We start from the raw sequence: 27,729 nt of genomic DNA, 5'->3' as shown, positions 1-27,729 counted from the left end.
ATGGTGCCATCAGAAACAATGGACAGGTGTTTTTAGAAGAGAGGAAGTGTTGACTCCCACTGAGAGTTTAAGTAGGAAGTTATTGAGTAATGACACTGGATTTGAAAGCACAGATCAGAGAAGCAGTAGACCTGTAAGTAAAAGAGTCAATCAGAAGAGATAATGAAATAGAGGTAGAGGTTATGTCTTTCTCCATTTTTCTTTTCACAAAGAAGGAGAAAGCTGGAGGTAATTCTTGAGTGGAACACTAGGATAAAAAAAAGGGGATTTCATTTGTTTGTTTAATATCTGAGAGACTTGAATATAGTTGTGACTTATTAAGAAGAAGTCAGCTGAGAGGAAAAAGGACAAATGCTAAGAGTAACTGATGGGGCAAAATCCAAGAAAGAAAATAGGATGAGAGCATGTAACCAAACTAAAGATAAGTTGGTCACCTGCCAAAGAGCAGGGAACATTTCCTATAAGACTAGAGAATATCTTAAATCCTTTCTCACATTTCTTAAAACCTATGCACTTATTCACAAGTCTTAATGAAGATAGGTGAGCAGGAACTAGGGAGAGGCAAACCTGAAAGCTCGTTTTTCAGTGATGTTTTAAATAGACTCATTGGCTGGCAGAAGGGTGCAGCAGTGGAGAGATCTTTAGGAAACAGCTAAATTCCAGAAAGTCATCCACAGCGTAGAGAGGAAGAGATGGAGCAGGCCCATGTTTACCACTTGGTGAGCCTTGTTGAGGGCTCAGCTGCATCTGGAAGCCACACACAGAGGGCACCACAGTGTCCAGCTGGTGCTGGAGGACCCTGCCAGCTCTCAGCAGGCTGGGAGTGGAGAAGGCAGATGGCTGGATTCACGGATGCCTTGGGGATTTTAGAGCAGCTATAACCAAAGGATATGGACAGGCTGTGCTTGCCATAGCTTGACGGGCTTCAGCATCTTAGATTGGATGAGGTCAGAAGAGAACCCATGAGGAGATGGCACATTGGAAGAGAAACAAAGGTGGGGAGGGAAGAGAGTTATCTATGAGGTTGAGATGAGAAAGCAGCTGAACAAAATGGGTGAATTTAAGGAGTATAATTTCTTTGAAAAAATGATAAAGGTTTCTTTTGAGCTCTAGGATTCATTTATAATTTAGTAGATCAAAATAGTTTAACATCAGTAATGTCTTCAGATCGAGGATCATCATTTTTATAATACTAATTGAGAGAAAAATATCAAAATACTTATTTCCCCTTATAATTGAGAAACTAAAGATTGAAGAATTAAGGACCATGTCCCATTTATCAAGTATGATTCTTACGGACAAAGAAACATATCTTCTGATTGCAATAGAGAACACCGATCCCTGTCCTTAAGACACATCTTCTTAAATGTTGGAATGTCTGTGTTTCTATTTAGAGAGAACTTACTTTAAATAACCTGTGCTTAGCTTTCCAATCCATTTAATCTATTTCTCTGTTCTTATTCATTTCTCCTTTATCCATTCCACCTTATTACACAGTCAATATTTTAGCTAAACCCATACCATATATCTTACCTGCCATTCCCTAAATACATCACAATTTCCATAATTTCATATTTTCAGAGATTTGGCCCCTTATTCTACAATTCCATTTCTAACCTCATTCACTCATGGCAAAATTGTGACACTTTCCACAATCTACTCTGGTGATCGGTGCAAATACCTTATTTTAAAATCCCACCACCTTGTATTACAATTAGTATTTGCCTCATTGCCTCCCTTCAAGGAAAATGAGTACCTTCTGGACAGAAATTCATGTTTTAATTATCTCTGTATCTGTGAGCTCTATTATGGCGACTGATCCTGCCAGACAAGAGTGTGCATGGAGCAAACAAATCAGTGCATTTCTCAAAAGAATAATAATTATTAATAAATATAGTAATTATAAATAATTAATGAACATCGACTATATATTAATTATTAATAAGTGAATTTATTATTACTAAGTAATTGCTAAATCACAGCTGCCTAAAATATATTGAATACTTCTAAGATATCAAAAATCAGAGAATATATATATCTTTTATTTCAAAATGACTTGGTAAACTTCAGAATAGTTCCATTTTCCTGACTCTAGATAGAACTGAAGCTCTAAGACTGATAAGAACTCAAACTGGTAAAAGGTCTCACATATGTAATACGTGGACATAAACTTTGTCTTAGCTTTTCTGAGTGGAAGGAATGCCTGAAGTTCTGAGACAAGGTCCACAAAGAAGTGTTGTTTCTTTACTTCATGGGGGCTCAAGGCATGCTTTCCTCTGTGACACAGCGTTATGAGAGTTTTATCCCTAGTGCATCCAACTGCATTACATCAAAGTCAATAGTTTCTTATGTCTTTATTTATTCACATTTGTCTTTATATCAGTCCAACTCCTGCAATTTGAGAAGCAATCTTGGCTTATGCAGTTTAGCAGGAAGTATTATGTATTAATAAGGCTTAAGATTTCACTAAAGGTGCCTCTGCACTTCTTTTTCATATTTTCATGTTTTTATTGTGAAATATACCATATATATAGATACATATTAGAAGAAAAAAGCAATAATTTTCAAAGTACATTTTAACAAAGTTACAGAAGAGATTTCAAAGTTTGGTGAGGGTTACCTTTATACAATTTCAGATTTTTCCTTCTAGCTGCTCTAAAACACTGGAGGCTAAAAGAAATATCAATATACTTATTCAGCAGTCAACTCATTTCTTAAATCCTGTCTTGTCTGTTATAACTCCTCCTTCTCCTTTGATCCTTCTCCCACTGTATAGGGATTTTTGGGCTGTGCCCTTTCTAACTTTTTCATGTTGAAAGGGGTGTTGACAATATAGGATAGGGGAATGGAACTAGTTGATGTTCTTGGAGAGGCTGGCCCCTTTGGGATTCAGGACTTACTGGGCCTAGTAACTCTCTGGAGGTTATAGATTTGAGGAAAGTAAAATTAGTGCATGAAACTTTTGTAGAGTCTCAGTTAAAGCCCTAGGTGTTCTCTAGGGTTCACAGGAATGATGTTGATTGGAGTTTGGCAAACCATGGAAATTAGCAATATCTAGCTGAAGCTTGCATAAGAGTAGCCTCCAGAATAACCTCTCAACTCTATTTGAACTCATTTAGCTATTGATATCTTGTTTTGTTACATTTCTTCTCCCTTTTTTGGGGGGTCCTTAAGCCATTGTTGATCCCACAGTGCCAGAGCCAGCCTCATCCCTGGGAGTCATGTCCCACGTTGTCAGGAGAATTTCACCCCTGAATGTCATGCCCCATGTAGGGAAGAAGGTAATGATTTTCCTTGCACAGTTGGGCTTAGAGCCACACTAGTCTGGAGTTGTAAGTATACTTCTAGATTCTGAGATGCTGTGCTATACATGTATAAGCTGGTATTTTCCCTGGAATTTGAGTACTATAACTCAGAGCTGGAGTCCTGCAGCTCTGAAAGTCAACATTGCTATATACAACAACTGTTAAAGTAACCAAAACTGCCATCAGGCTTCAATTAACATAAAAATGTAGCCCATCTGGTTGGGACTAGGTAAATCAGAACACAGGGCAAAGGCTGATGGTGTATGTACTTCAGAGCTTCACCCATGATATGAGGCCAAAGGCAGAGAGCTTTATGGCATCTAGAACCTAGATGTTCTATAACACAATGTAAATCAACCTGTCTGGATGGCTCATTTAAACATCTCAAACACATGGAGCCTAGAACAGGAACAGGGCCTTGCAATTCTAAATCACCTAATGTAATACTCGGATACATCCCAGCCTATGTGGGCTGATAATTAAAAAACATTGGTAGAGTCCCTTGAGGGACTGGAGAAAAAATATGGAAATACTGAACTTTCCCATCTGGAAAACCCTTAATACTGTCTCAAACACTTCCAAGAAAATAGGCCAAACACTTGATTTTAAGGCTTGCCCTTATGCAACTTATTTTTGTAGTGGAGAAAATAAGACTAAGTAGAATTAGGCCTAAGAGTTGTACTTTAATGTGTAATATAAAACAGTATCTTACGTATATGATCAACACTTGATAGACTTCAAAGAATTTACGTATTCATTATTTAAGGTGATCTTCAAAATCACTATATTACAAGGCAGAGCAAAAATTAAGAGCCCCATTTTAGGTACTCACTGAGACTGAGAGATTTGTTGACTTGTTCATGGTGAGAAAGCTAATTACTGAACTAGGCCTGGGACCCAGGCTTATTAATTCCTGGTAATTGTTTTTTATTACCTCCTGAAAATACTGAATATATATTTAAATTATTATGCTCAGAAGTAATATATATTCACATATTCTCTAAGTTACAGTGATAAAGATTTTTTTAGCATTTTATGTTATAACTATATTTCATTCCTCTGATAGTGGGTAAAATTTATCTCTTATAAAGTTGCTAACATGATATAAATACACTTTGTTAATTAAAACAAAGAATTTCAATACCAGACTACAAAACAAAATAATCTTAATGATTTAGAGAACTTCCAGAGCTAAAAAATAATTTAATCTGATTTCTGTCATTAAAACGGAGTGCATTTACTTATAAATTTAATACATTTCTAAGAGAGGTACTCAGCTCTTTGACTGTAGATAGCTTTCTATTTCTCATCCAGTACTAGTTTCAAATATGAAATAAATATGCCCAAACATAGTTTATCACAAGAGGCAAATGTTATTCTCCCTGTACTCTACTTTCTGGGGATCTATTAAATAAAAAATGTCTAGATGAGTGACAAATTTAATTTAATGTATTTCACACATTGTACCATTATCAGTGTCACATTAGCTTTATCCAAATTAATTAGCAAAATATTTCCCATGCCACATTTACTTTGACAACCATAAAACTTTTTCAATCATTCACGTAATGTACATTTATTAAACATTGACTTTGGGTCAGACACTTTGTGTATATGGGGGACATAGCAGTATATAAAACATCCCTAGACCCATCTCTCTTAAAGTTTACAGGCTAGTGAAAAAATAATAGTGCAAGGCATTAAGCAATATAATAGAGAGATGCAAAGGTTTTATGGGAGAACAAAAGAGACCTGGGCATACTTAGGAAGGCAACTGATAGAGAGAAATGACCTGAATCTTGAATGCAATAATTGGAGGTAAAGGGAAAAGATTTTTCATGGCAGACAGAACAGCATGTATAACATACCGTCAAGCTATTTTGGTGCAGTAGATTTTGAGAATTGAAGATAAAGTGCTACTTTAGAGCTGGGGTGAGAATGAAGGTCTGCAGCGGACGAGATTGGAAAGAACAGAGGGGCCAGATCTTGCAGAAATCTGAATGTGATAGAGTTTAGATACCTTTCTCAAAGCTGGAAAGGAATGTAGCTTGATCAGAGTTTTGTTCTGGAAAGGTAACTGTGGATGATGACTTGAGGAATTAAGGTTGGAAAAATGAAGAGTTCCTTTAGAGTAACAGTCAATTAAAAAGAGCATTGGCTGACACATTGCTCGTTACAATATGCTAGCAATCCCGGAAATCAATGCCTATGCTGACAGCTAGTACTAACTTTTGTTCTACTGTGGATAATTATAAGCTATAGTGGCTTTGAGTCTGAGAATGCATGTATGTACATGCAGTTGTGCGTTTTTAAATAAACTATTTTATAATACATTTAGACGTATAAAAGAGTTGCAAAGATTTTACAGAGCGTTGCCATATGCCCTTTACCTAAAATAAGATACTGTTAACATCTTTTATTACCATGCTACACTTGCCACAAATAAGACTCCAACACTGGTATATTACTATGAACCAAATTGCACTCTTTTTTTGGAACTCATTTTTGTCCCCGCCTCCTGTCCTTTTTCTGTTCCAGGATCCCATCTAGGATGCCTGCTTGTGTTCAGTCACCAGCGGCCTCTGACCCCTGACAGTTTCGGCTGTTCCTTGGGTTCGGTGGACTTTCTAGTTCTGAGGAGTACAGACCAGGGGTTTGGGGGAATGTCCCACAGTTTGGGTTTGGCTCATGTTTTTTTCTCACGGTCAGATGGGGGTTATGGGCTCTTTGGAGGCAGGCCTAGAGGTGAAGTGCCCGTCCCATCCCATCATATAAGGATACAAACTCCACCACCACTCATGGGGCTCCCCTTGACACATGGCTTATGGTGATGTTCACCAGGTTTATTTAGTTACTTAACAATGTATTCCTGTCGGTATGCACTATGCTCCAAGTTATGTATTTTGTGCTTTAGGTTATAATCAATATTATAATATGTATTTTGTAGCTAATTTTTTCCAGTTTTGGCCATTTGGGAGCTCTTTCAAGGGGCCTTTGTATACTGCTGGTACAGTTAAACTGTGCTTAACATTAAATGCTAGCCTACAGTTATTTTATCTGTAAAGTGGGAAAAAATTGAAATGTCAATTCTGACATTGCTACATATTGCATAATATAGGAGTCTAGTCACATTTTATTATTTGCAGCGTAAAGAAACTATCATCTGAACAAGATTATACTAACAAATATGTGTAATAAAAGTTGGCGTGGCACGAGAAACCATATTTTGCCCTCTATAGTAAATGAATCTCCCTTGAAATGGCATTCCATCAACTGCCGCTTGCCTTGGATGGGTAACCTTTAAACTGAGGCACAAAACTGTTTATGAAATGTAAGTAGTATGGTTAGAGAGTCTTGACATTTGAATGTTCATTTTTTAGGTGACAGAAATGCCACCACAGTTTCCATAGCAATATGTACTGTGAGCTGAATTTTGCTTTGTAGGTCAAAAATCAATTTTCTCATCAAAGACATGACTCATTGATTATTCCTTCTAAAATACATTGTTACCTTGGTAACTGCAAAATTATATGCCTTATATAACAGTGTTGATGAAGAAACTCTGAAGAAGAAGCTCAAAGAAAATGAAGAGACCGTCAGTCTGCTCTTTGATTTTAGTGTCCAGAAAGGCCTAACACAGAACATTAACCAATACGGACTCTTAAACTACCAACCCTACATTCTAAAATAACCTAGAAACGCTGGTTAAGAATCCACAGTAACCTACAATTTTTGCCTTTCATTTCCTACCCCCCAAACCCCGAGCAAAAAAAAAGAAATTTGGCAGCTTTGGATGCATTCCCAATATTCTTTACTCTATTTTTCACATTTGGCACAGAAGGTTCAAAAGAGGAATTATTCTGGAACCAAGATAGAGGTGAAACTGCATTTCACTTAGATGTTCACTGATTTGTAACTTAATGCATTAACTTGAAAAGGGGTGTGGGATGACTCACTTGAAACAAGGACAGAGATTAGATTAAACTAGGAGTCAGAGATGTGCATTCAAGTCCCAAGCTGGCAGATATCAAACTGGTATGATGGAGTGGGCTCCTCTGAGATTCTTTTGTTTTTTTCTTTTCTAGTCTTTAAGATAGCTGATTTAAATACATACTCTCCAAGAGTTCTTCTAGTCCTGAAATCTGTGACACTAGGATGAAAATTTTCCTGTGATGATGCCTTAGATAATTTGTTCACTAACTGCATCGATTTCCCTGGGGCATCTTCAACTACAGTTCCATCCTTTCCAGAGCCTTCCTTCCCACAGAATGGAACTACAAGAGAGCTGAGTTACCCTAATGTAGACACCCATCATTCAGAAGAGAGTCAAGATTTTCAAGATTGTTATTATAAATCAACAATGTATCCAGGTTAGTTTTGCACAGGATGGAAACCAATTATTATATTAATGCAGCTATCTCTTGAGGAAGGATGGACTGTGCCCCTCTGCCCCTCAACAGACCCTAGAATTCTGGTCCAGACTGGAGTTATGCACCTGTGAAATAGGCAGCATTTTCTCTCCTGTTTAGTTATCCAGAGGTCGAGCACAAGCTAACAAAGGGAGATGAAATTAAGTTTCTTTCTTGTCTGCCTGTATTGTTTAGAAATGTATCCCAGGTATATGTATATGGTGGTAGAGGGTAAGGTATTTGAGCAAAAACATCATTGACTTATAGATTTGTTTACTCTGTGGTGCTATTTGGGTTAGCACATGTGCCCATGTATCTTTCTGATGGTTACAAAGCATCATGTTTCAAGTCTCTGGTTTTGTCACTTACTAACTGCGCAATTATCCTATGGGATCTTCAGCTGTCAGATAATAATACCTGATTAAACAGGACATGCACATATTTGTGAGGATCAAATGAAAGAATCTAAACGAGCAACAATAGAGGCACGTGGATGAGAACGTAATTAAGAACAGAGGTTTAGATGAGGGTCCCAGGAGCTAGAGTGCATAGGCTGATTCTACACTTCCCTTTGCTAGTGGCGTGACTCTGAACCATGGGCTCAGATCCTTCTGTTTAAAAATGAGAGTTCTAATAGTATCTATCTCTTATGGTTGTCATGGAGGTCAACTGAGTTCATTCATAAATGACCGTAGAATATTGTCTAGCATATATAAAGTGCTCAATAAATGCTATCTAATGAAAGTGCCCTGCAAATATCCAAATATTAGTGATCATTATAATCTACAGGTAATAAGCAGCTTCTCAATTGAATAGCCTCAGAGGTCGTTAGCTCTGATGTTTCACTCACTGATAGCATCATGCATTTTGGATATCCAGGAAGAGCTAAGAAGGGGCAGTCACAGACGCAGGATGTTACCAGTAGTTCAAGGTTTTCCAGTGAGTCAGGAAGAACTGCAGAACTAGAAGCTACTTCTGGTATCCATTAGTCCTATAATTTCCTTCTGTGAGGATATTTTAGAGACGCATCTTGTTATAGTTGCTGTTAAGCAACATACTAATAGTTCTGATGTGATTACACAAAGCAAAGTGTTCAGGTAGATTCTACATGGAAGTGAGAAGTAACTTAGAAAACCTGTTTTTAAAAGTTTTAAATGAAATCCCTGCTTGCAAATATTTGAATTGAGATAAACTGTCTGCACACCATCTTCTTAGTTGACAGTAAACAAAGAGTCAACAGCCACTTTCTCATCTTGCTACATTCTCAAAGTGTTTGGGGTCCAGGAAAAAGAAGAGTTTTGTTTCATGTGGGTATGGCTGTACAGAGGAGAAAGAAACACTTCAGTACAACACCTTCTATTAGTTTACTGGCAGGAAATAGAATAGTTGAGACTCACATAATCACATTTATTCTATTTTATACAACTTACCCAGGAAGTATATATCTGGAGGACAGATTGTCTGAGCGCTGTGGATAAATTGTAGTATTCAGAGCTGTGGTGTGTTTGGTGTCCAGCCCACATGATATTAATCTCTGCAAAACACATAATTTGAAATGAGCCATGAGAATAAGAGCAAAGCAACTTGCATTTTCAGTTACACAGGCTGCTGTCTTGAGTGGGGAGAAAAATGTGGGACATCTCTGAAAGAGCTAGCTAATAGAATTATAATTAAAATAAGCCTCCTCAAATCATTTTGTAGACAGGCAAGATGTAAATTATAAACAACAAAAAAAATTGAAATATAGCCAACATATATGTATAGTGTATATGACATAATTAAATGTCTCCAGCCAACTGAAATGACTGCCAGCATTTACACTTTGCTAACATATTACAATATGACAGATCATAAAAGTTAACTGGTAATAATATTGCAACTAGACTGTCAGTGGATGGTGATGATTTTTCAGTATGTGATAACATATTTCTAATTAAAGAAGAACTCTCTAGAAATTGGTATATAAATTTTGGAATGAAATATTACTTGATTTTCTTTCCTGATGGCCTTTATGAGTAGTCTCAAAACCTGAATATTTAACTAGACTTGGAGTGAGAGGTAAAGCAGAGTAGTATTTATTTCTAAGATACAATCTTTCATTTTATTTACAGAAATATATTAGCTAATGGTTAGATATAATTCTCCACATATTTCAGAGAACATTATGCCATTTCTAAAACTGTCACACAGAGTCACTATTTGTGCCCATATTTTAAAAAGAAATGAAAAGTTCTTCATTTCCAGCAAGCATTATGAAGATTGCCCTCATACCAGTCATGCGATTCAATATACACTATTAATGACTCCCTAAATAGATGTAACAGAAGAGGATGAGCCTGAATCATACTTTATTCAATTAAAAACAAAACAAACAAACAAAAAAACTATGTTCTAAGCTAAACTGACATACATTTAGTCTTTTCCTCCATATCCAGGAGAGAAAACTCACCGTATGATGAGATCGTTGTCTCCCTGCTATATAAATTGAACATTAAATCTTTTAGACTTACATGTATGGGAACTGAATAGTGGTCCTGAGTATGGAAATATCAGGGAATTGGTCTTTGCAGTGGTCATATACTAATAGTCAAAGTACATGACATGCGGCAGAATAATTTATTTCAGGGTTTTATGCAAACCATGGCATAATTTTTTTCTTCAACCTGGGTGGCCTTTTTGGACATTCATTTAGGAAATGAAACATATCTGGAAAGTCTGTATAGGAAGTTATCTAACAAAATTTGCCGGCGCAAATGGGCTTTGGTAAACAAATATTAACTCAGAAATATGAGGACTTGGTTCTTTGAGAATGAGATTATTAAAAGGATTAAAAATAGCCTATCAGAAGTAATTTCCATTAAAGTCATATGACTTCAAATGTGGCAAGTATCTCCATAAACCACCTGCTGATAAGTCACTTAGATCCTGATTGGTTGACACTTTCATCATTTTAATCATTCCTAGGAATGACACTATATTTCTACCCAAGCAATTAAGGAAATTGTTCTCGCCCAATTGAGAACTACTTCACATAATGACCTCTAAAGACAGAGTCCTCGAAATGACTTAGAACCTAAATGTCTGATTCTTTATTGAGTCCATACTATAGAAGAAATCATGTGGAACCTCACATTTTCAGATCTAGTGTAGAGATTGATTAATGGGTAATAATTTTGATGAATCTCCCTGGTTTTCACAAGTTCCTAAAGTAATCTAAGCACCATTTACTCTTTAGATCATGTCCATTAGCAAATGTTTCATTACTTATAACTTACAAACCTACATGACCAATAAAAACTGTCCACATTTTGTTGGCCTTTTCAGGATTTGCATAACAATTTTCATCCTAGTGCAACCACCTAATGAGTTCACAAGTGGATGAACTAATCAGGTGAGGTTTAATTTGAGAACAACAATATGTATTTTAACTACTACTTTCTTACTGCTACAGAAGCTAAACATTGGAGCAAAGAATCCACAAAGGTGGAGGTTAAAGACGTCTTTTTAGTTGTTTTAAAAGCATTCACTTCCTATCACAACCTGTGTGAAACACAAGCCTTCATTAAATGAAGTACAGCTGCATAAACAGGGTATAGTAACCGGATCTTACTGTCTTACCTCTGTCACTTTGCAGAATTCTGAAAAACAAAAAGGAATATGGGATCTTTTTTTTTTTAATGAACTATATTTGGCTTACTTGTGGTAAATTATTTTCTAAAGGGATTATAAAAATGCATTTTATAGATAACTGAAAACCTCAATAGTTCTTTTGTAAAATTAATAAGATAAAGTTAATAGTGCATTTACAAATATGGTCATCTTCCCTAATACTTGAATTAGCAAACTGTCTATTCTAGGGAATGAATGAAAATACCAAAGAGGAAAAGAAAGATATTATTGAGAATAAGCTTCTTTCTATTTTTATTTTCCTATAAGCCAATTACATGCATATTATATATTATCACTGTCTTTTAAATAATATAATTAGAAAAAAATATGCTGCTTTGAAGTACCAAAAATGTACCTTTGTGTAAATATATCTTATTATTTCACTGACATCATCCAATACATAAAGCCAAAATTTAATATAATATGCGCTCATATGTCTGTTTGTATTGCATTCCTGAGTTTGTTAACTTTTTTCCATTTCTTTTTTTTTATGGTATAATTTACATACAGTTAAATCCATCCTCTTTGGTAATTGCCAAACAAATACTTCTGCATAACTACCACCACAATCAAAATACAGAACAGTTTCATCACCCCAGAAAATTCCCCCATTCCCCTTTGTGGTCATGTTGGACAGACTCCAAGATGGCTGCCTGATTCATTTGATGAGATAATAGACCCTGAGCTGATACCGTGATGTGATGAGACTTCTGGAGACCTTGGGAGAAGTGAGTGTGTTTAGAATGTGGGAGAGATTTGTGAATTACTGGGGCTCATAGGACTATGGTAGGTAGCCTACAAGATGCCCATGGTGATGCCTACTGATGGTTATCCCTTTGTTGAGTTCCCTTCCCTTGAGGGTGGGCTGGATTTGAAAACTCCCTTTAGTGATTAGAATCTGGTAGAGGGGAGGTGGGATGTAGCCTTCTGATACTACGTGATGAAAAAACCATGGCATCTGTGTTACGTCTCTCTCTTATATTCTCACATACTCCATCTGAGGGAAGTCTGCTGCCCTGTATGAGCTGCTCATTGAGGGAGCAGATATGGCAGGGAACTGGAAAGGCCATCAGCCAGTGGATGCCAGGGAAAGAAGTCCCTCAGTCAAACACTGCAAGGAACTAAATTCTGCCACAAACCATGTGAGGGGATCCTCTCGGTTGAGCCATCAGATGGCACTGCAGCCTGCAGACATATTAAATGCACTCTTGTGAATGACCTTGAGTTGGAGGCACTCTCATCTAAGCCATGTCCAGATCCCTGATCCATGGAAACTACGGGTAATAGATGCTTATTGTTTTAGGCTGCGAATTTGTTACAAAATAACAGGTTACTAGTAGAGTGGCCAAACGCCACCTCTCTCCTTTCGCCCTGCAAACTTGTTTCTGTAAGAATGTCATATAAATGGAATCATGCCATATGTAATATTTCTAGTCTGGCTTCTTTCATAAATGAAAGAAGCATATTGCATTAGAGATTCCTCCACGTTGTTTATGTCTCATTGGTTTATTCCCATTTGTTCCTGCTTAGTATTTGGTTACACCACAGTTTTCATTGTTGTTGCTGCAGCTTTATTACTCTATTCATTTGTTGAAGAAGATTTTAGTTGTTTCCAGTTTGGAGCAATAACAAATAAAACTTCTATAAACATTGCATACAGGTTTTTCTATGAACTTAAGTTTTTTTTTTCACTTTGTTAAAACACTGAAGCATTGGATTACTGAGTTGAATGGTGTGTTTGTATTTAGTTTTTTTAAGAAACCATCACATTGCTTTCCAAAGTGGCTGTACAATTTTGTATTACTCACCAGAAATGTGTGAGATATCAAGTAGTTCCACATCTCTGGCAGAACTTGATATGATTAATTTTATTTTTATTTATGTATTTGATGGCTATTCTAATAATTTTGTAGAGGTATTTTGTTGCAATTTTAACTAGCATTGCAGGAATGGTGAATGCTAATGAGCATCTCTCTGTGTGTTTATTAACCATCCATAAATCTTCTTTGATGAAGTGCTATTCAAATCTTTTGCTGACTTTATCATTGGGTTGTTTCCTTATTATTGAGTTTTGAGAGATATTTATATATTCTTCATACAAGTTCTTTATTATGTATGTGATGTGAAAATGTTTTCTTTCAATCTGTGGCTTGACTTTTCATTTTTTTTTTAGCAGTGTCTGATGAGGAGAAAAAGTTCTTAGTTTATGAAACTCAATGTATATACTTGGGAGATTTATGAAAAGAATTTTTGTGTATATAACGACAAATAAGGTTATTCAGAGTAATTTTCGGAGTTTAGAGTGATGAGAAATTTGTAAGTGTCTGGACTCTTACATAGTCTACTTTACATCTAAAATATATCTAACTTCTGTTTAATATCTTGCCGCATGTGAAGTAGGAGAAGCAAGTCTTTAGGCTAATTCTAGACATAAGGAACTTTACAAGGAACTTTACAGTATAGAAGGTAGGCATGCAGTCCCCAACAGAGAACGGACCAGGAAAGCACTAGGCATCCTTGGGGTATAATGTCACCTTCCCTCAGAATCCTGCCAATCCCCACGTTATAAAGGAAGAGATATTGCAGGCATATCTGCAAAATGTTAGTGATACTTGGCACCACTGAAGGTATGTTAGTGACACTTTATGCAACATTTAGCCTATTGCACGGTGATTGCAAAACATCCCTGCTACAGGAGTCTTTAGGAGTCACTTAAAACCTTTAATTTTATACATAATGAAAATGAAAACCAAGGGGGAAGGAATAAAGGAATTTTATTAGTAAGGAAAAAGCATTCATTTTTTCCATCTTCCTTCTTCTATTCACTTTCTCTCTCTCTCTCAATCTCTCTCCCTGCCCCCCGTCTGTCTGCAGTGACTGACTTGGTGCACTGACCCCCTTTAAAAATGGGTTTTTATTTCCCCTTTAGAAATGGAAGCGATGGAAGTGACTGGGTCCAATTATTCTCTGGCCCAAGCCAACACATCTTCGTCAATTTCAAAGAAGCGATGTGCATTAAAGAACTGAGCACACGTACATGGGATGATGATGGTAAACCCTGTCATTGGAACAACTGCCTATCCCTGTAGAAAGACATCTGACAGTATAGCATGCTACAACTTTCCCATTTTTGGAATGAAAACAATTGCCATTCTGAATGTATAGGTCTCAGATGTAACCGAGTTCTTTAAAAGTTTGTTCTGTCTCTTTCCAAAAGATAGGCATGACTGATAAACGATCCCAAGAAATTAAGCTGAACAACAGAATAAAAATTGGTAACAGATTCAAACTATCAAACTGAAGTCTTATTGGACCATAACTTAGTTGCTGAATAAAAATGAATAGATCTTCATTTCTGTCTGTAGTTTTTCTACTCAATGGCATCAATTTTATCATCACAATTCACTCACTTCTTAAAGCAGTTGGCCAGGGACATTCACTGTTAACGTTTTCTGAATCTGTCCTTTCCCCACTTTAATACAAAAACCCAATTTGGTAAGTATGTTTAACGATGCTAAATCAATGAGAATAAATGCATATTATATCATTGTTAACACATTTTGAATATATTCAGATGTTCAGCATTATAGAAACAGTCATCTGAAGGATGTTTTCATTTTTCATATGGATGTTTAGCAACATGTAGACATTAAATCATATCTCTAGAGGACGTAAAAAATGATGGTGCTAAAACTGTCACAAACACTAAATTGTTACTCTCATCTTTCTAATGTATTAACTTAAATTAAAGTAACTACCATTTTAATACATGTTTTCTTTGTTATTTGTGCTCAAACTGAAGCTTTTAAATTCTTGCATGCAGAATTCTAACAAGGGAGTTCCCCATTTGTGTTTAGACAAACAAAAACAAGAGAGATAGTTTTTTAGTCTGAAGCAAAAAATACCTACAAGAATTTATATAATCTTTTCAAATAAAACTTCTGTTCCCATATAATTCAAAGGTAGGAAATAAAATGATTCTTACTGTTAGTTATTTGAACAGAATGCTAAACACTAAATCACACTGATAATGTTTTGCTTATGACAGCATTCACTTGTATTAAATTTTAAAATGTGATTTAAAAATTGTAGAATGTTAACTTGTTCATATTTATGCCAGTTTTATTCAATTTTACATGCCTTCAGTAAAACTAAGAATTAAGATTATATTTAACATGTGGATTTTTAAAAAGTGTAGATCCATTTAACATTAATTTATTAATGTCTACTATATATCAAGCTCTGTAAGTGTTACGTTATAAAAAGAAACACAGAATAAGGAAACAAATTTTGAAACAACCTTAAAAGAGCCTACAAACATATAGTATGACTGTGGCTCAGTGGCAGAATCCTTGCCTGCCATGCCGGAGACCCAGGTTCGATTCTTAGTACCTGCCCATGCAAAAAAACACAAAAAACATACAGTAGAAAATGAATGTCTTTCACTAGAGAAAAAGTTTTACTTTCCCTAACATGAAAGTAGTTCTGTGCAAATTGCAGGTGGCCTGCATCGATTTACAATCATTGCTTCACGACTTTTTTAAGATTATTAAAACCAGGGCTTCCGTGGAATGTAAGAAGATGTTAATTTCCCTCCTTCCCTGAGAGATTAGGTGACCACTTCCTTAACTGTCTTCCTATATAATTGATCTACAAAATGTTTTAGAAATGAAACTTCGTAATACGTCATGCAATTCAAATTCTATTCAATGCTTATATGTTTCATTCTTTAGATTTTCCATGAGAGCTCCTCCCTGTCCTTTCACAAGGATGAAGTAGATAAACCGGGATAAAATAATAACAATAACAGTAATGACAGCAAATGCATAAGACTGCTTACCATGTACTAGGGAATATTGTAACTACTTTGCATATATTAAATCATATATTCACCGTAACTATACTAGAAGCCAAGCATTTTAATAATTGCAATTTTATAGATGAGGAAATGTGTATACGCTGAAATTTTATAACTTACCTAAGGTAAGTAATGATTAGTATTCCTATCACCTTAAGAATTTTTGTTTCCAGCTGCAGGGACTACACTTTCTAATCGCACTGCATGTGGGTGGGTTTATGTGACTAGTTCTCAGTGATGCACTTCTGGTGGAAATGAGGTGTGTCACCTCTGGGCCAAGGCTGTTCAGAATTGGGGCGCCTTCCGTGTTCCCCTCTAGCTGCTGGGAGCATGTGGAGTATTCGGTGGAGGATGCTGACACCCCAGGGAGAGCAAAGACACCAGCTGGAAGGCTCCTGGGTTCCTGAACAACAGCGTGGAGTGGAAGCTTTACTGACCCACGTATGATAAGGACATGAGTGAGAAATACATCTTTACTGTGTTGTCACTGGGATTTGTTATAGCACAGCAAACTAACTCTAATAGATTCCCGCTAGCAATTTTTGCTCTTAAAACAATGCCATAACCACCAATTGCAGTGAGTTAATTGCAGACCTAAATACCCCATCAATCAGTGTTTCCCATGGACTGACTTCTATGGAGAAATCATAGGCTGCTGGGAAAACTCATACCTATGTTTCTAAAGGCAGTCTCCAACTGGCATAGATCACAGTAACAAATGTACTGACCACCAACCTTCTAAAAGGCAGCTATAAGAAATCTTAATGTCCTCTATCTTTTCCCTCCCTGCCTCTTTTCTGCTGTCTTGGGGTCACCTCTCATTTCATCCTAATGGATATTTAACTTGCCTTTGGGCTGTCATGTGTAATGTGACTAAAATTGTCAAGGAAAGAAAAAGATCTCAGATCTTATTAGCAGCATCTACACCCACAGCCCCATTTCCACTTTCTTCTGAGAGTGCCCATTGTTTTCTCAACATTACCCTGATCCTACTCCCCAGTCATTTGATCATCTTTCTTTGGAAAGCCCAAGTCTGGAAATGTTCTCCCCCAATCCAGGTAATCTTATTTTTGTTCACCAGAGACCTACCATTTCATCTGTTGTGTGTGGTTTTATCTTTCCTTTTACTATATAAATTAATAAGGAATAGGGTGGCATAGATGGGAACTTTCCCTGTTGCTTTGCCAAAACAAGGAGTAAAACCTTTTAGAAACTCTCCACAGAACTATGGGTTTTTCCTGGACAAGAGGAGAAAACCGATGGCACCATGCTCTATTGCACGGGGGTTTGGATTCCAACGCTAGGCAAAAACACCCCTGTAACAAGTCAAAGGTTTTAGCGATGGAAGCAGAAGCAGGCAGAGGGCCTTGGAGGCGGGCGGAAGCACAGAAAAGGAGCCCTGAGCTGAGAACTGGCGTGGTCCTGAGGGCTGACGCTGCTGGACGCTGCCCCCTCCGTCTCTCGCGCCCATCGCTCCCCGCACTTCACATTATTTCTCTCCACAATCCCAGCTCGCGCCAGGTTCGTGCCCTTGCCCCAAACCACAAAACACCAAACCAGATGTTTCATGAAATTAATTGTGCACCTCCCTTATGCTACTTTATGCAGGCAGAGGAGAAAGTGGACGGGGATTTTCTATCCCACTGCCCAGAGAGAGATGCCGCTTGCATTCCTAAATTGAAATGCTAAAACCAGTCCTCCCTTAGAATATTATTGAAGATGTAATTAAGTCCTATGGAACAGTATTTCAGGTTCATTATGGGCTATACATCCTTATAGAGAGGGCAGAATCTAAACTCACACTTCTTTTACTTTTTAAAGAAAGTTGCATTTCTTTAAGACAGGGCACCCCAAGGTCCCCAGACTCAATTTATAGCCCAAGTTTCTAAACATTACTCATTCATATGCAAAACTGCTCATATAAAGGTTTTGACAACTGGAAAAAGGGAAGAAGAAAACTAAATCTATGAAAAGAAAAAGAAAATGGGAGCATGAGAAAAATAACTTAGTTTGTAGGTGTGTTTTGTGCATCCATGTGCATTTGTATATTTACATGCATTTGCAATGATAAACAGATATGAAACAATATAGTTTCACATAAAAATCCATATTTAGGCTTAAAGATATATTAGTATGATCCTAAGGGCTTCCTGTATAGACAGAATAGGAAGAAACAGTGTGTTGTATATACATCTGAGCAGATAGAGATTCATTTTTTAGCCAACATTCAGAGCAGACTGAGCTTAATTGCATGCTATCAACCCATAAATTTTCTTTAACATTTTACTAGTCTAAGGCATAGTTGTAATTTTAGGCTTTATTTTCCACTCTTTTGCAACTTTACATGCAAAGTTCACTAAACATAATATCATACATAAGGTAGATTAACTTGAGCATACATTATTTTTTCTCTTAGCACCATCATTCTCCAGTTATAAGCCTCTATTCCTAGTAGTTTTGTGTCCTGATACTGGTCAAGACCAAATAATCACCTAGACTTCTCCTCTCCCCTCCATTCACATTTACAGTTCCTGGGCCCTGGGTCTTTTCTAGAGGATACTGACTTACACTACTAATGATGTGTGTAAAGAGCTCTTTCTCTGCTCTCTAGAAAATGTGGTCATGAAACTAAAATATTTCTAAGTAGGATTGTTACCGATGTTTCAGAAATACAACAGGCTGATAGAGAGGTAGGCGTGGGCAAGGGAAAATCTCCTATATCTCAATTGCCTATGGATAAGCTATTTTCTGCAAAAGGTGGTTTAATGTGATCAGATCAAAAGTTTTTAATTAAAATTATCAGTACTATATTTTAAAATAATTATAAATATGACAATTTTTATGCCTCGTGAATATCATTTGCCCATTGAATAAAACCAAATTTATGTATATTGGGTTCCTGGTTATCAGAAGCAGCATTAGCATCCTGAGTTAGGTTTTGGTGCATTTAGTGGTTTTATCCTGGGAAGTTTACAAGGCATTCAGATTCCAAGGAATCCATATGCTTTATGTAGATTAAAAGTAAGAACACTTGCAGAGCATTAAGTGACATACATTTGTCTTGCAGGATGATGTGACTTGTACAATCAGGGGCAGAAATCACAGTAGAAGACTGTCTCTACATCATAGAGTTGGCAGGACGGGAAGGCAGCTCTAGGACATTCTGCACAGCTTGCTTGCCTGTGGGGTGAGACACAATGAACTACTGTTGTATTACGTTTGGAGCAATGATTTATATCATTTGTCTCCGCAAGTCACAGAATCCAAGAACAAATAACCTCCGAAGTATGAAAGGAGAACAACATAAGAAAGTGCACAGGAAAGCAAAATAACCAGGGACTGTCAGAAAAAAGGCAAGCACGTGGGGGTAAATAGCACTGAAATGACTAGTTAAAAGTGGCTGCGCTCTGTCTTCATCTTCTCCCTAATGAGCCTCCTGAGCAGATACAGATTGTCCCTGTCAACAACAACACAAACCTGCTTATCTCTTTGCCAATAATCAGGACTTTCTATTGGTCTTAACCATTTGCCTTTGTTTTTTTTTTTTTGAAATAAATTTTTAATGCTTCGTTGTAAGTGAGTCTGGTTTTAGGACTACTGAATTTGTAAGGGCTGAAACTGTCCAGGGAAGGTACTAGCTGGAATCAGAATTGCATGCCCTGATCGGAACAGATCAGTCCATCTTCCGTGAGTGGGGGCAATCTGACGTAGATTAGCTTTCTCACTGCCCTTGGAAGAAGCATTCTAAGCCCTAATGGATTTCTATCTGCACATTAGGAATTGCTGTTCTCACTCTGTTATTAGTGCTTGTCAACACATCTCAGAACTGAATGTTATTTGTGACTCTGAAGAATTACTTCGCCTTTCCTCTATCTCCTTTATATGGTTCCTTAAATTTGAACGGCATGTCTGGTATTAAAGGGACTATACCATTGACTAGTTGTCAGGTCTCTGTATGAGAGAAAGTGGTCTCATGATATTCCTTGAACTCTGGGTAATGAGAGAAGTGGTCATGCAAGAAAATCTTTCCCTTTATAGAAACAGGAGTAACTTCATATGCTCCCCCTATTTATTAACCAGATTCATTGCTTTCTGCCTATACATATTCTTTTTGTTTTTGATCTTGTAATATGACTATTATACCTTTGATCATTCCCTTTTCCTTTCTCTAACTCCCATCAAGATTCTACTATCAGGTTCCATCAATTCCCTGTGCCTTCTGTATCTTTCCTTTCTGATCCCATACCGGCTTTCCTAGATTGAGGTCTCCTGGCTTCAGTAGAGTCCACACATATTCACTGAGGCATCTCTGTTGTGTAAGAGGCACTGCCCTTGTCATTTCCCCACCTGGAACAGGGCTCAGCAATCTGGCCCAAGGGCGAATCCCAGCCCACTACCTGATTTCTATGGCCTGCAAGCTGAGAGTAGTTGTTATATTTTAAAATGATTGAAATTAAATCAGAAGAATATAATTGTGGCATTCGATAAGTGTATGAAGATTATGTAATGTCCTCTCCTCTTTCTCGTTCACTCTCATTTCCTGGGCTTCTTGAACAGCCTTAGCACTCCCCTGCCTCCTTCTCTTTCACCTGTTATGAAAATATTCTTTATCTTTAAAGTATCACAACACATGCCATTTTCTTCAGGAAACCATTTTAAATCATCTCCAGTGAAAAGTATTATATTATCCTCATTACACTTAAGCTTTTAGCATCACAAATACTCTGCTGATTTGCTTCCTCCATGATTTTATCTTCCTCTTAATGAATGAGATTATCATTTGTCCATCTTTGTATTTCCTATAGCACTTACCATTGTGTCTTTGCGTTGCAGGCACTAACATTTTTTTCTTGATTAAAAACATGCTAAGCAAATGAAATGAGCTCATTTAAATAATCACTAATCAAGTCACAATCTTTATTTTTAGGGTAAATTTGTATACTTTCATTAATAAAATTAATGCTTTTTATCTTCCTTTTCCTCTACATTGATCCTTCTCCCTAATTTCAGCCATATCCAAGCATTCCACTTTGTCAAACAATCCCTTGACTCTCTTTTGGCTTCACATTATGCTTTTTATCTCAAAAATCTTAAAAGAACAGATTATTTACTCCCTTACCTTCTATTCGTTCTTCAGCTCATTAGTAATGTATCTGTATTCTCTCTAAAATCATCACCAGCTTCCTCATTGCCAAGACCAAGGGCTCTTTTCGGATCTCAGCCCAGCTGAATGTTTTCAGACCCACACTTTTGGCATCCTTCTGCCCTCTCTTTAGATGTCTGTGCAGTGCTTAGCACGTAATCAGGTCAAAAAGAAAATATTTCCAAATGAATGACCTAAACCTACTTCACATTAGATTGTGGTATTGTCCTCTAATGTTGCATGTGCCTAAAATTTGGCTGTATTACCAAGAACAATTGTACACTTAAGGAAAATATGAATAAAAGGTTAGGATGGCAAATAGTAATGTGGAAGGTCACTATGATTTCTGTAGCTCAATAATAAAATGGGAGGTATTCTTTTGTAAAACATTTGACATTTTAAAGAAATGCATAAGAAAAGCTGCTTGAAGAATCTAAATAACTGTATTTGATACATTCAAATTCTTAAATGATAAGTTAGTTTTCTTAGAACAGGACAATTTCTTTTAATTACTCAAAGTCCATTAAATATTATCATTTATGCACTGCTGTTCCTCTGATCTCAGGGTTAGAATATCAGTCTTGGGAGCTGTTAACCTGGGTGATGCTGCCAGGTTTCTTAACTATTTGCTGTAAAACACTATGAGAGCTATCTAACTTGTTCATTATTAATGAGCCATGCAATTAATCTTCACTTGAAGAAATCATTTTTATGGCTACCGATACATTTTTGAAATTGAGATAACATGAATGTGATATATCTTACTTCATCATTCATATTTTCTTTTCAGAAGTCTCAAATTAGAAAAAAAAAAGCAAAACAAAGAATGTGACTACAGAAAACTCTCTAAATATTTTTAAATCCTCAAATGGAAAAGAAAGAAATGTAGTTCTGCTGCAAGGTAACCTGTACCTGCTCTTAAATTCTAAGAGAGTCAATTACAGCTTGTGTGCATCCCTTCTCCCTCTCTTCCGACTCTGCAAATTGTGCAATTTTACCATGAAATGGGCTTAGTTTTAACCTGCCAAATACACAGAACCATTATCATTATTGATAAAATTCTTTTTCCTGGTAGTATCACTTTGTATGTAAGTATTAATTTGAAAACAGGTTGATGGAAATATTCTAATATTCTATATCATTAGTGTCAGGACCTATTACTTTTTAAAAATTACTGTGCATATGATGCAGATCCATTAAATTTGTAACAATAAAAGGTCACAAAGCAAAATATTGGCAAAGTAGTAGCTACTTTATAGCAATACCAAAGTAGGCCCACTTCAGACATTTCTCAACACAGTCTAATTAGACACTAGGGAGTGCATGATAACTTGTCAATTTCTGAGCTTTGCAATACAATACAAAGTTGACTAGCCACAACTCTTACCAGTAGATAATAAGACAAATTAGTATAGGTTTGTACAATGATTTAAGCACATTTCTCCTAATAATTCGCTTTCAACCATCATCAACTTGTCTGAAACCTTGTCAAATGAAAAAAAAGTTCTCATGGTGTTCATATTTTCTTCAGTAGTGTCACACTTGATGCTGCAGCCCTTGACAGAGATCAAGCGTGACCAAATTAGCATTTTTCTGTAGGGCCAGCTGATATGTAGATGCAAAATATGAAATACACGAATTCTCTGGGATATAATAAAATGACTCAGCACCATGCCCTGAGTAATTTAAACATCATAAACATCTACCTTTCAGAATAGATTTTGCTTTTGAGTTGTTCCTTTAAAGAAGCAATGTGGAAACTGAAGAAATTTTGGTGCATGTCCATCCTTGAAAACTTATGAGGAAATGCCTTGGTGGCAGTTTTTTTTTTGTTATTGTGGGATAATGCCTCACTTGTTCTCTTTTAAGAGTTCTTTTTTTCATGTGCTCTGGGTTGTCTTTAGGAAAGATTGATGCTTGGTGTCACTGCTAGGAAATGCAGACTGTTCAGCTTCACTGAAATCTATGTCCTCGTCCTTCTCTCGGCAGGACACCACATAGTTTGGCAGCCGACATCCAGAAGGGAAGTCTTTTAACGGCAACAAGCGATGCCAGCGAAATCTTTCCCACAATGCTCAAAACTCTGAGTGATTGGAGGCTGAGACAGGAAACGGCTGGAATAAATGGACTAAATGTTGATGTTAGCTGAAAGGTACTTATGCAGTTTATCTAACCAATGTTAAAAGAGATTTAAAATCTCTTCCGTCATTAAACTTTTCACCAAAATATCATCTCCATGATGGCTAAGGAGAGTCTGGATCTGTTTAACGATGCCTTGACCCTCTTCTTATAGCTACACAAGCTTAGTGATCAATTACTCTAATAATAGCAATTGTCAGTGGGTTTTTTTAGAAGTGATTTCCACAGTATAACGTGTTCCAGCCATACCTCCACCCCTACGGAGAGTAGAGCAATAGGAGGGAACCCTTTGCAATGTAAGCAAAATGGAAGGAATTTATATAAGATGACATGAAACAGGTGTTTGAGAATCTTTTAGCCCCATAGTGGGGGAAACAATGCTATGGGTAAGCAAGACATCCAGAAGTTGTGTGATTGTGGCAAAGTCATTTAAAATCCAGAATGTTCTCATCTCTGTGAGAGAGCTAAGGTATTGCCTCTCATGAAGAATGATGCTGCTATGTTCCATTAGTATATGAAAAGGTAAATAATAGAACATAGTAATAGGGCCAGGTGAGTTGTACGAATATCGCATATAAGGGAGTTCAGGGAAAGAAAACCCCACCTGAGACCTGATTGGTAGGTGAATCCCCAGGAAAGTTGGACTGGAGTTCTGCCTTAATGTTAAAACAATAATTTGCTAGAAAGTGGGGCTTAGCAAATTAAGAATACAACTTTCTCTATTTAAGCATATATATACAAGGCAAAATAATTTTTAGAGAATGCCTTCCCTTGAAACAAATTCAAAACATGGACAATAAAATTTGTGTAATTAATATGTAAATTTTCACTTTTACAAAGACAAAGTACTAATTGGTTTAAAGTCATTTTACGTGTCTTTTTAAAAACTATTACTAGTTTATAAAGCAAAGTCTACAAAATATAAACAAGTTGCAGCGAAGGAAAGGAAAAGTGTAATTCAAACCATTTGTTTTAAATAAAAAAGGCCCACTTAACCCTTCATTATATCTTAAAAGTCCTTTTCTTCAAAATTTACAGCAAATAATTCTAAGACATAGACACATGAATTTCTGCTCAACCATCTTTTCCAGTTTAATTTATATAATCATGGAGATTAGTTCTTTTTTTAAAAGCCTCAGAAATTTTAGCACAAGTTCACAAATTCTCTCCTTTGCATCAACCAGTCAGTTTGAAACTCTACTTCAGCAAATTGTATTTACTGAAAATACTAATTTTCCTTCAAAATATTTATCTTAGTACTCTGAAAATTTCACCAAAAGAAATTCAACTATGTAAAAAAAAGAAAGAAAGAAAGGAACCGGTAGGAAGGAAGGGATGAAAGAGGGAAGGAGAGAGACAGAGAAACAGAGAGAAACACAGAAACAAGCTAAGACCTTCTGTGGATTTTATAGTAAATATTTATATAAATGATATTATTGATCTCAGTCTATTCACACGCAGACACAGACACACACACAGTCTGAAGTTATCATCCATGGGTAAAGCTGTTGACTTCTGTACTTTACAAGCAATAAGATGCAAATTAATGCATGTGCATGAATGCATGCTACTTTTTACTTCATAAAATATTGATGACAAAATTAAATAAATACTTTATGCAATACTTTAGAGGGGGAAAAAGTATAATTAGAACAAAAATTAATAAAACAATGTCAAAAAGTATCTCACGTTAATTAGTTTATAATGCTTTCTATTATGGGAAAAATGAAGATGCTAAATATGCTAGGAGAATTTTTGTTACATTTTACTAAATGTAAATCAGAATTTTAGCAGATATTTCAAAGCCAATATTTTCATCAATTTTTACCCAGAATCTAGGCTGGATTTTGTACACTCTTCTTCAGTGGAAGCAAGCCCTTCTGCAGAATTACTTTTTAAAAAATAGAGGCAAAACCTGATATGATATAAAATTATTTCCACTCTCATGGAAAATATTAGTCTCAGGGAAGATAATGTTTACAATTAATTTCCTGCATTTTAAAAAAAGGTAAGAGTGATTCAAATAATCCTTCTGAAAAATTAGGAAACAAGGATCCACGTGTACTTACATACTCTGCTTAATAGGGAGACGCTACTAATGGGAATGAAACATTTTGAAAGAATTATAGTAACATGAAACATGCCACATGGAACTGCACTGAAATAACTAAATCTTTCTCTGTTGCTTCAAAAGCACATACTACCAGCACTACCATCTATTACCAAAACATTTCCATCAACTCAAATGGAAACACTGTAAGAGGTAAGCATTCGCTCCCCATTGAGAACATAATTAAAATCACTGAATACAGTTTAAAAAGGGAAATGTGGGCTGTATCTATGGTGTGAGATAAGAATGTTAAATGAATACATAGTAGGGCACAATACAAACGGTGAACCTTATTATGGCTGATGAACTATGGTTAAGAGCAAAATTATAAACACGCTCTTTCACAAATTGTTACAAATGCACCAGCTTAATGCAAAATGTTAATATTGGGGTGGTATCTGAATTTTATGTGCTCTTTTTCTGTAAACCTACAACTTCTCCATTAAAAAAGGCCCAGACAACTGAGTTGCCCAGGGGTCATTTCACACTCAGCGTAACACTGGCTGGCACATAAATGTTGGCAATGACGTGGGGAGATTAGAGTTCTCAAAATTACTGATGGGAATGTAAAATGGTGCAGTTGCTTTGGGAAACTGTTTGACAATCCCTTAAAATTTAAGTATAGAATTACCATATGCATTATCTAGGGTTCTCTAGAGAAACAGAATCAGCAGGAGATATCTGTAGATATAAAATTTATAAAAGCGTCTCACGTAACCGTGGGGATGTAGAGTCCAAGGTTTGCAGGGCAGGCTGCAAACTGATAACTGTGATGAAGTTCCTCAATGAATTCTCAGGGGAGGCTGGCTGGGCAATTACTGGAATGGAAGAGTCCAAAATCCACAGGGCAGCCTGTGAAGCTGACGACTCCGGTGAAGGGTCTGGACGAACTCCACAGGAGAGGCTCGCCAGCTGAAGCAGGAAGAGAGACTGTCTCTTCTGAATCCTCCTTAGAAGTCTTCAGGTGATTAGATTAAGCATCACTCATTGCAGAAGACACTCCCCTTAGCTGAGTACAAGTGCAATCAGCTGTGGATGCAGCCAACTTGGTCATGATTTAAGTCCCTGAAATGTCCTCACAGCAACAGACAGGCCAGAGCTTGCCCGACCAGATGACCGCGCACCACCCTCTGGCCCAGCGGACACAGGAACCTGACCATGATGTCACATGACACTGCAATTTCAGTCCTAGATGTGTCTTCAAGAGAACTGAAAATACATGCTCATGCAAAAACTTGTATGTAAAAGTTTTAATAGCATTATTCCTAATAGCTAAAAAGTTCATTCAGAACACCTATCAACTGATAAAAGAATCAACAAAACGTAGTATTTCCATACGATGGACTATCATTCAGCAAAAAAAGGAGTGAAGTACTAATATATGTGACAACATAGTTGAATCTTGAAAACATTATGCTGATGAAAGAGCCTGTACACAGAAGACCATATCTTGAATGATTCCATTTATATGAATTATCCAGAATGGGCAGGTCTTTAGGGGCAGAAAGTGGACTAGTGGTTTTACACTTGACAGGATCCTTTTGAATTTGGAAACTGTCGTCCCTTAGGTCTCAGAGATTTTCATCATTTGTTTTTTTAATGATATCTTTTCCTCCTCTCTATTCTTAGAAACAAAGGTCACACTTTAGAATTCCTGGACTCATCCTCTGTTTTTTTCTTTTTTAAATATCTAGATTTTTTAAATTCCATCTCTGTCTTTTTATTGTATCTTTTGTAAGATTTTTTGACACTTTATCTTTCAACCCTTGTTCTGAATATTTTATTTCTGTTCTCATATTTTTGATTTCTAGGAGTACACTTTTGTTCTCTGAATTTTCTCTTATGTAGCATTCTATTCTTATTTAATAAATTCAGAATTTAAAAACAATTTTTGGGTGGGCCATGGTGGCTCAGCAGGCAGAGTTCTCACCTGCCATGTCAGAATCTGATTCTCACCTGCCATGCCAGGGTTTGATTCCCTGTGCTTGCCCATGCAAAAAACAAGCAAACAAACCAATAAACGAAAATGATTTTTGTCTGTTCAATACATTGTCTCTGCTTCCCCACAAGTTTCTTTTTTTTTTCTCCTCAGATAT

The 27,729-nt window shown here is 36.5% G+C and overlaps 1 protein-coding gene across 2 annotated transcripts in view; it reads right to left on the bottom strand.

Moving 5' to 3' along the window:
- Positions 1 to 27,729, bottom strand: part of AGMO (alkylglycerol monooxygenase) — a 338,562-nt gene that overhangs the window by 206,477 nt on the left and 104,356 nt on the right. For both annotated transcript variants that reach the window (XM_077163065.1, XM_077163063.1), the window contains exon 4: positions 9,145 to 9,248. In XM_077163065.1, the coding sequence (XP_077019180.1) occupies positions 9,145 to 9,248 (104 nt within the window). The remainder of the gene's footprint in view (positions 1 to 9,144; positions 9,249 to 27,729) is intronic.

The sequence above is a fragment of the Tamandua tetradactyla genome, chromosome 1 (genome assembly GCF_023851605.1).
Source record: "Tamandua tetradactyla isolate mTamTet1 chromosome 1, mTamTet1.pri, whole genome shotgun sequence".
Lineage (NCBI taxonomy): Eukaryota > Metazoa > Chordata > Mammalia > Pilosa > Myrmecophagidae > Tamandua > Tamandua tetradactyla.
Note: the sequence above shows the minus strand (reverse complement) of the source record. Positions and strands in the feature narration are given on the sequence as shown.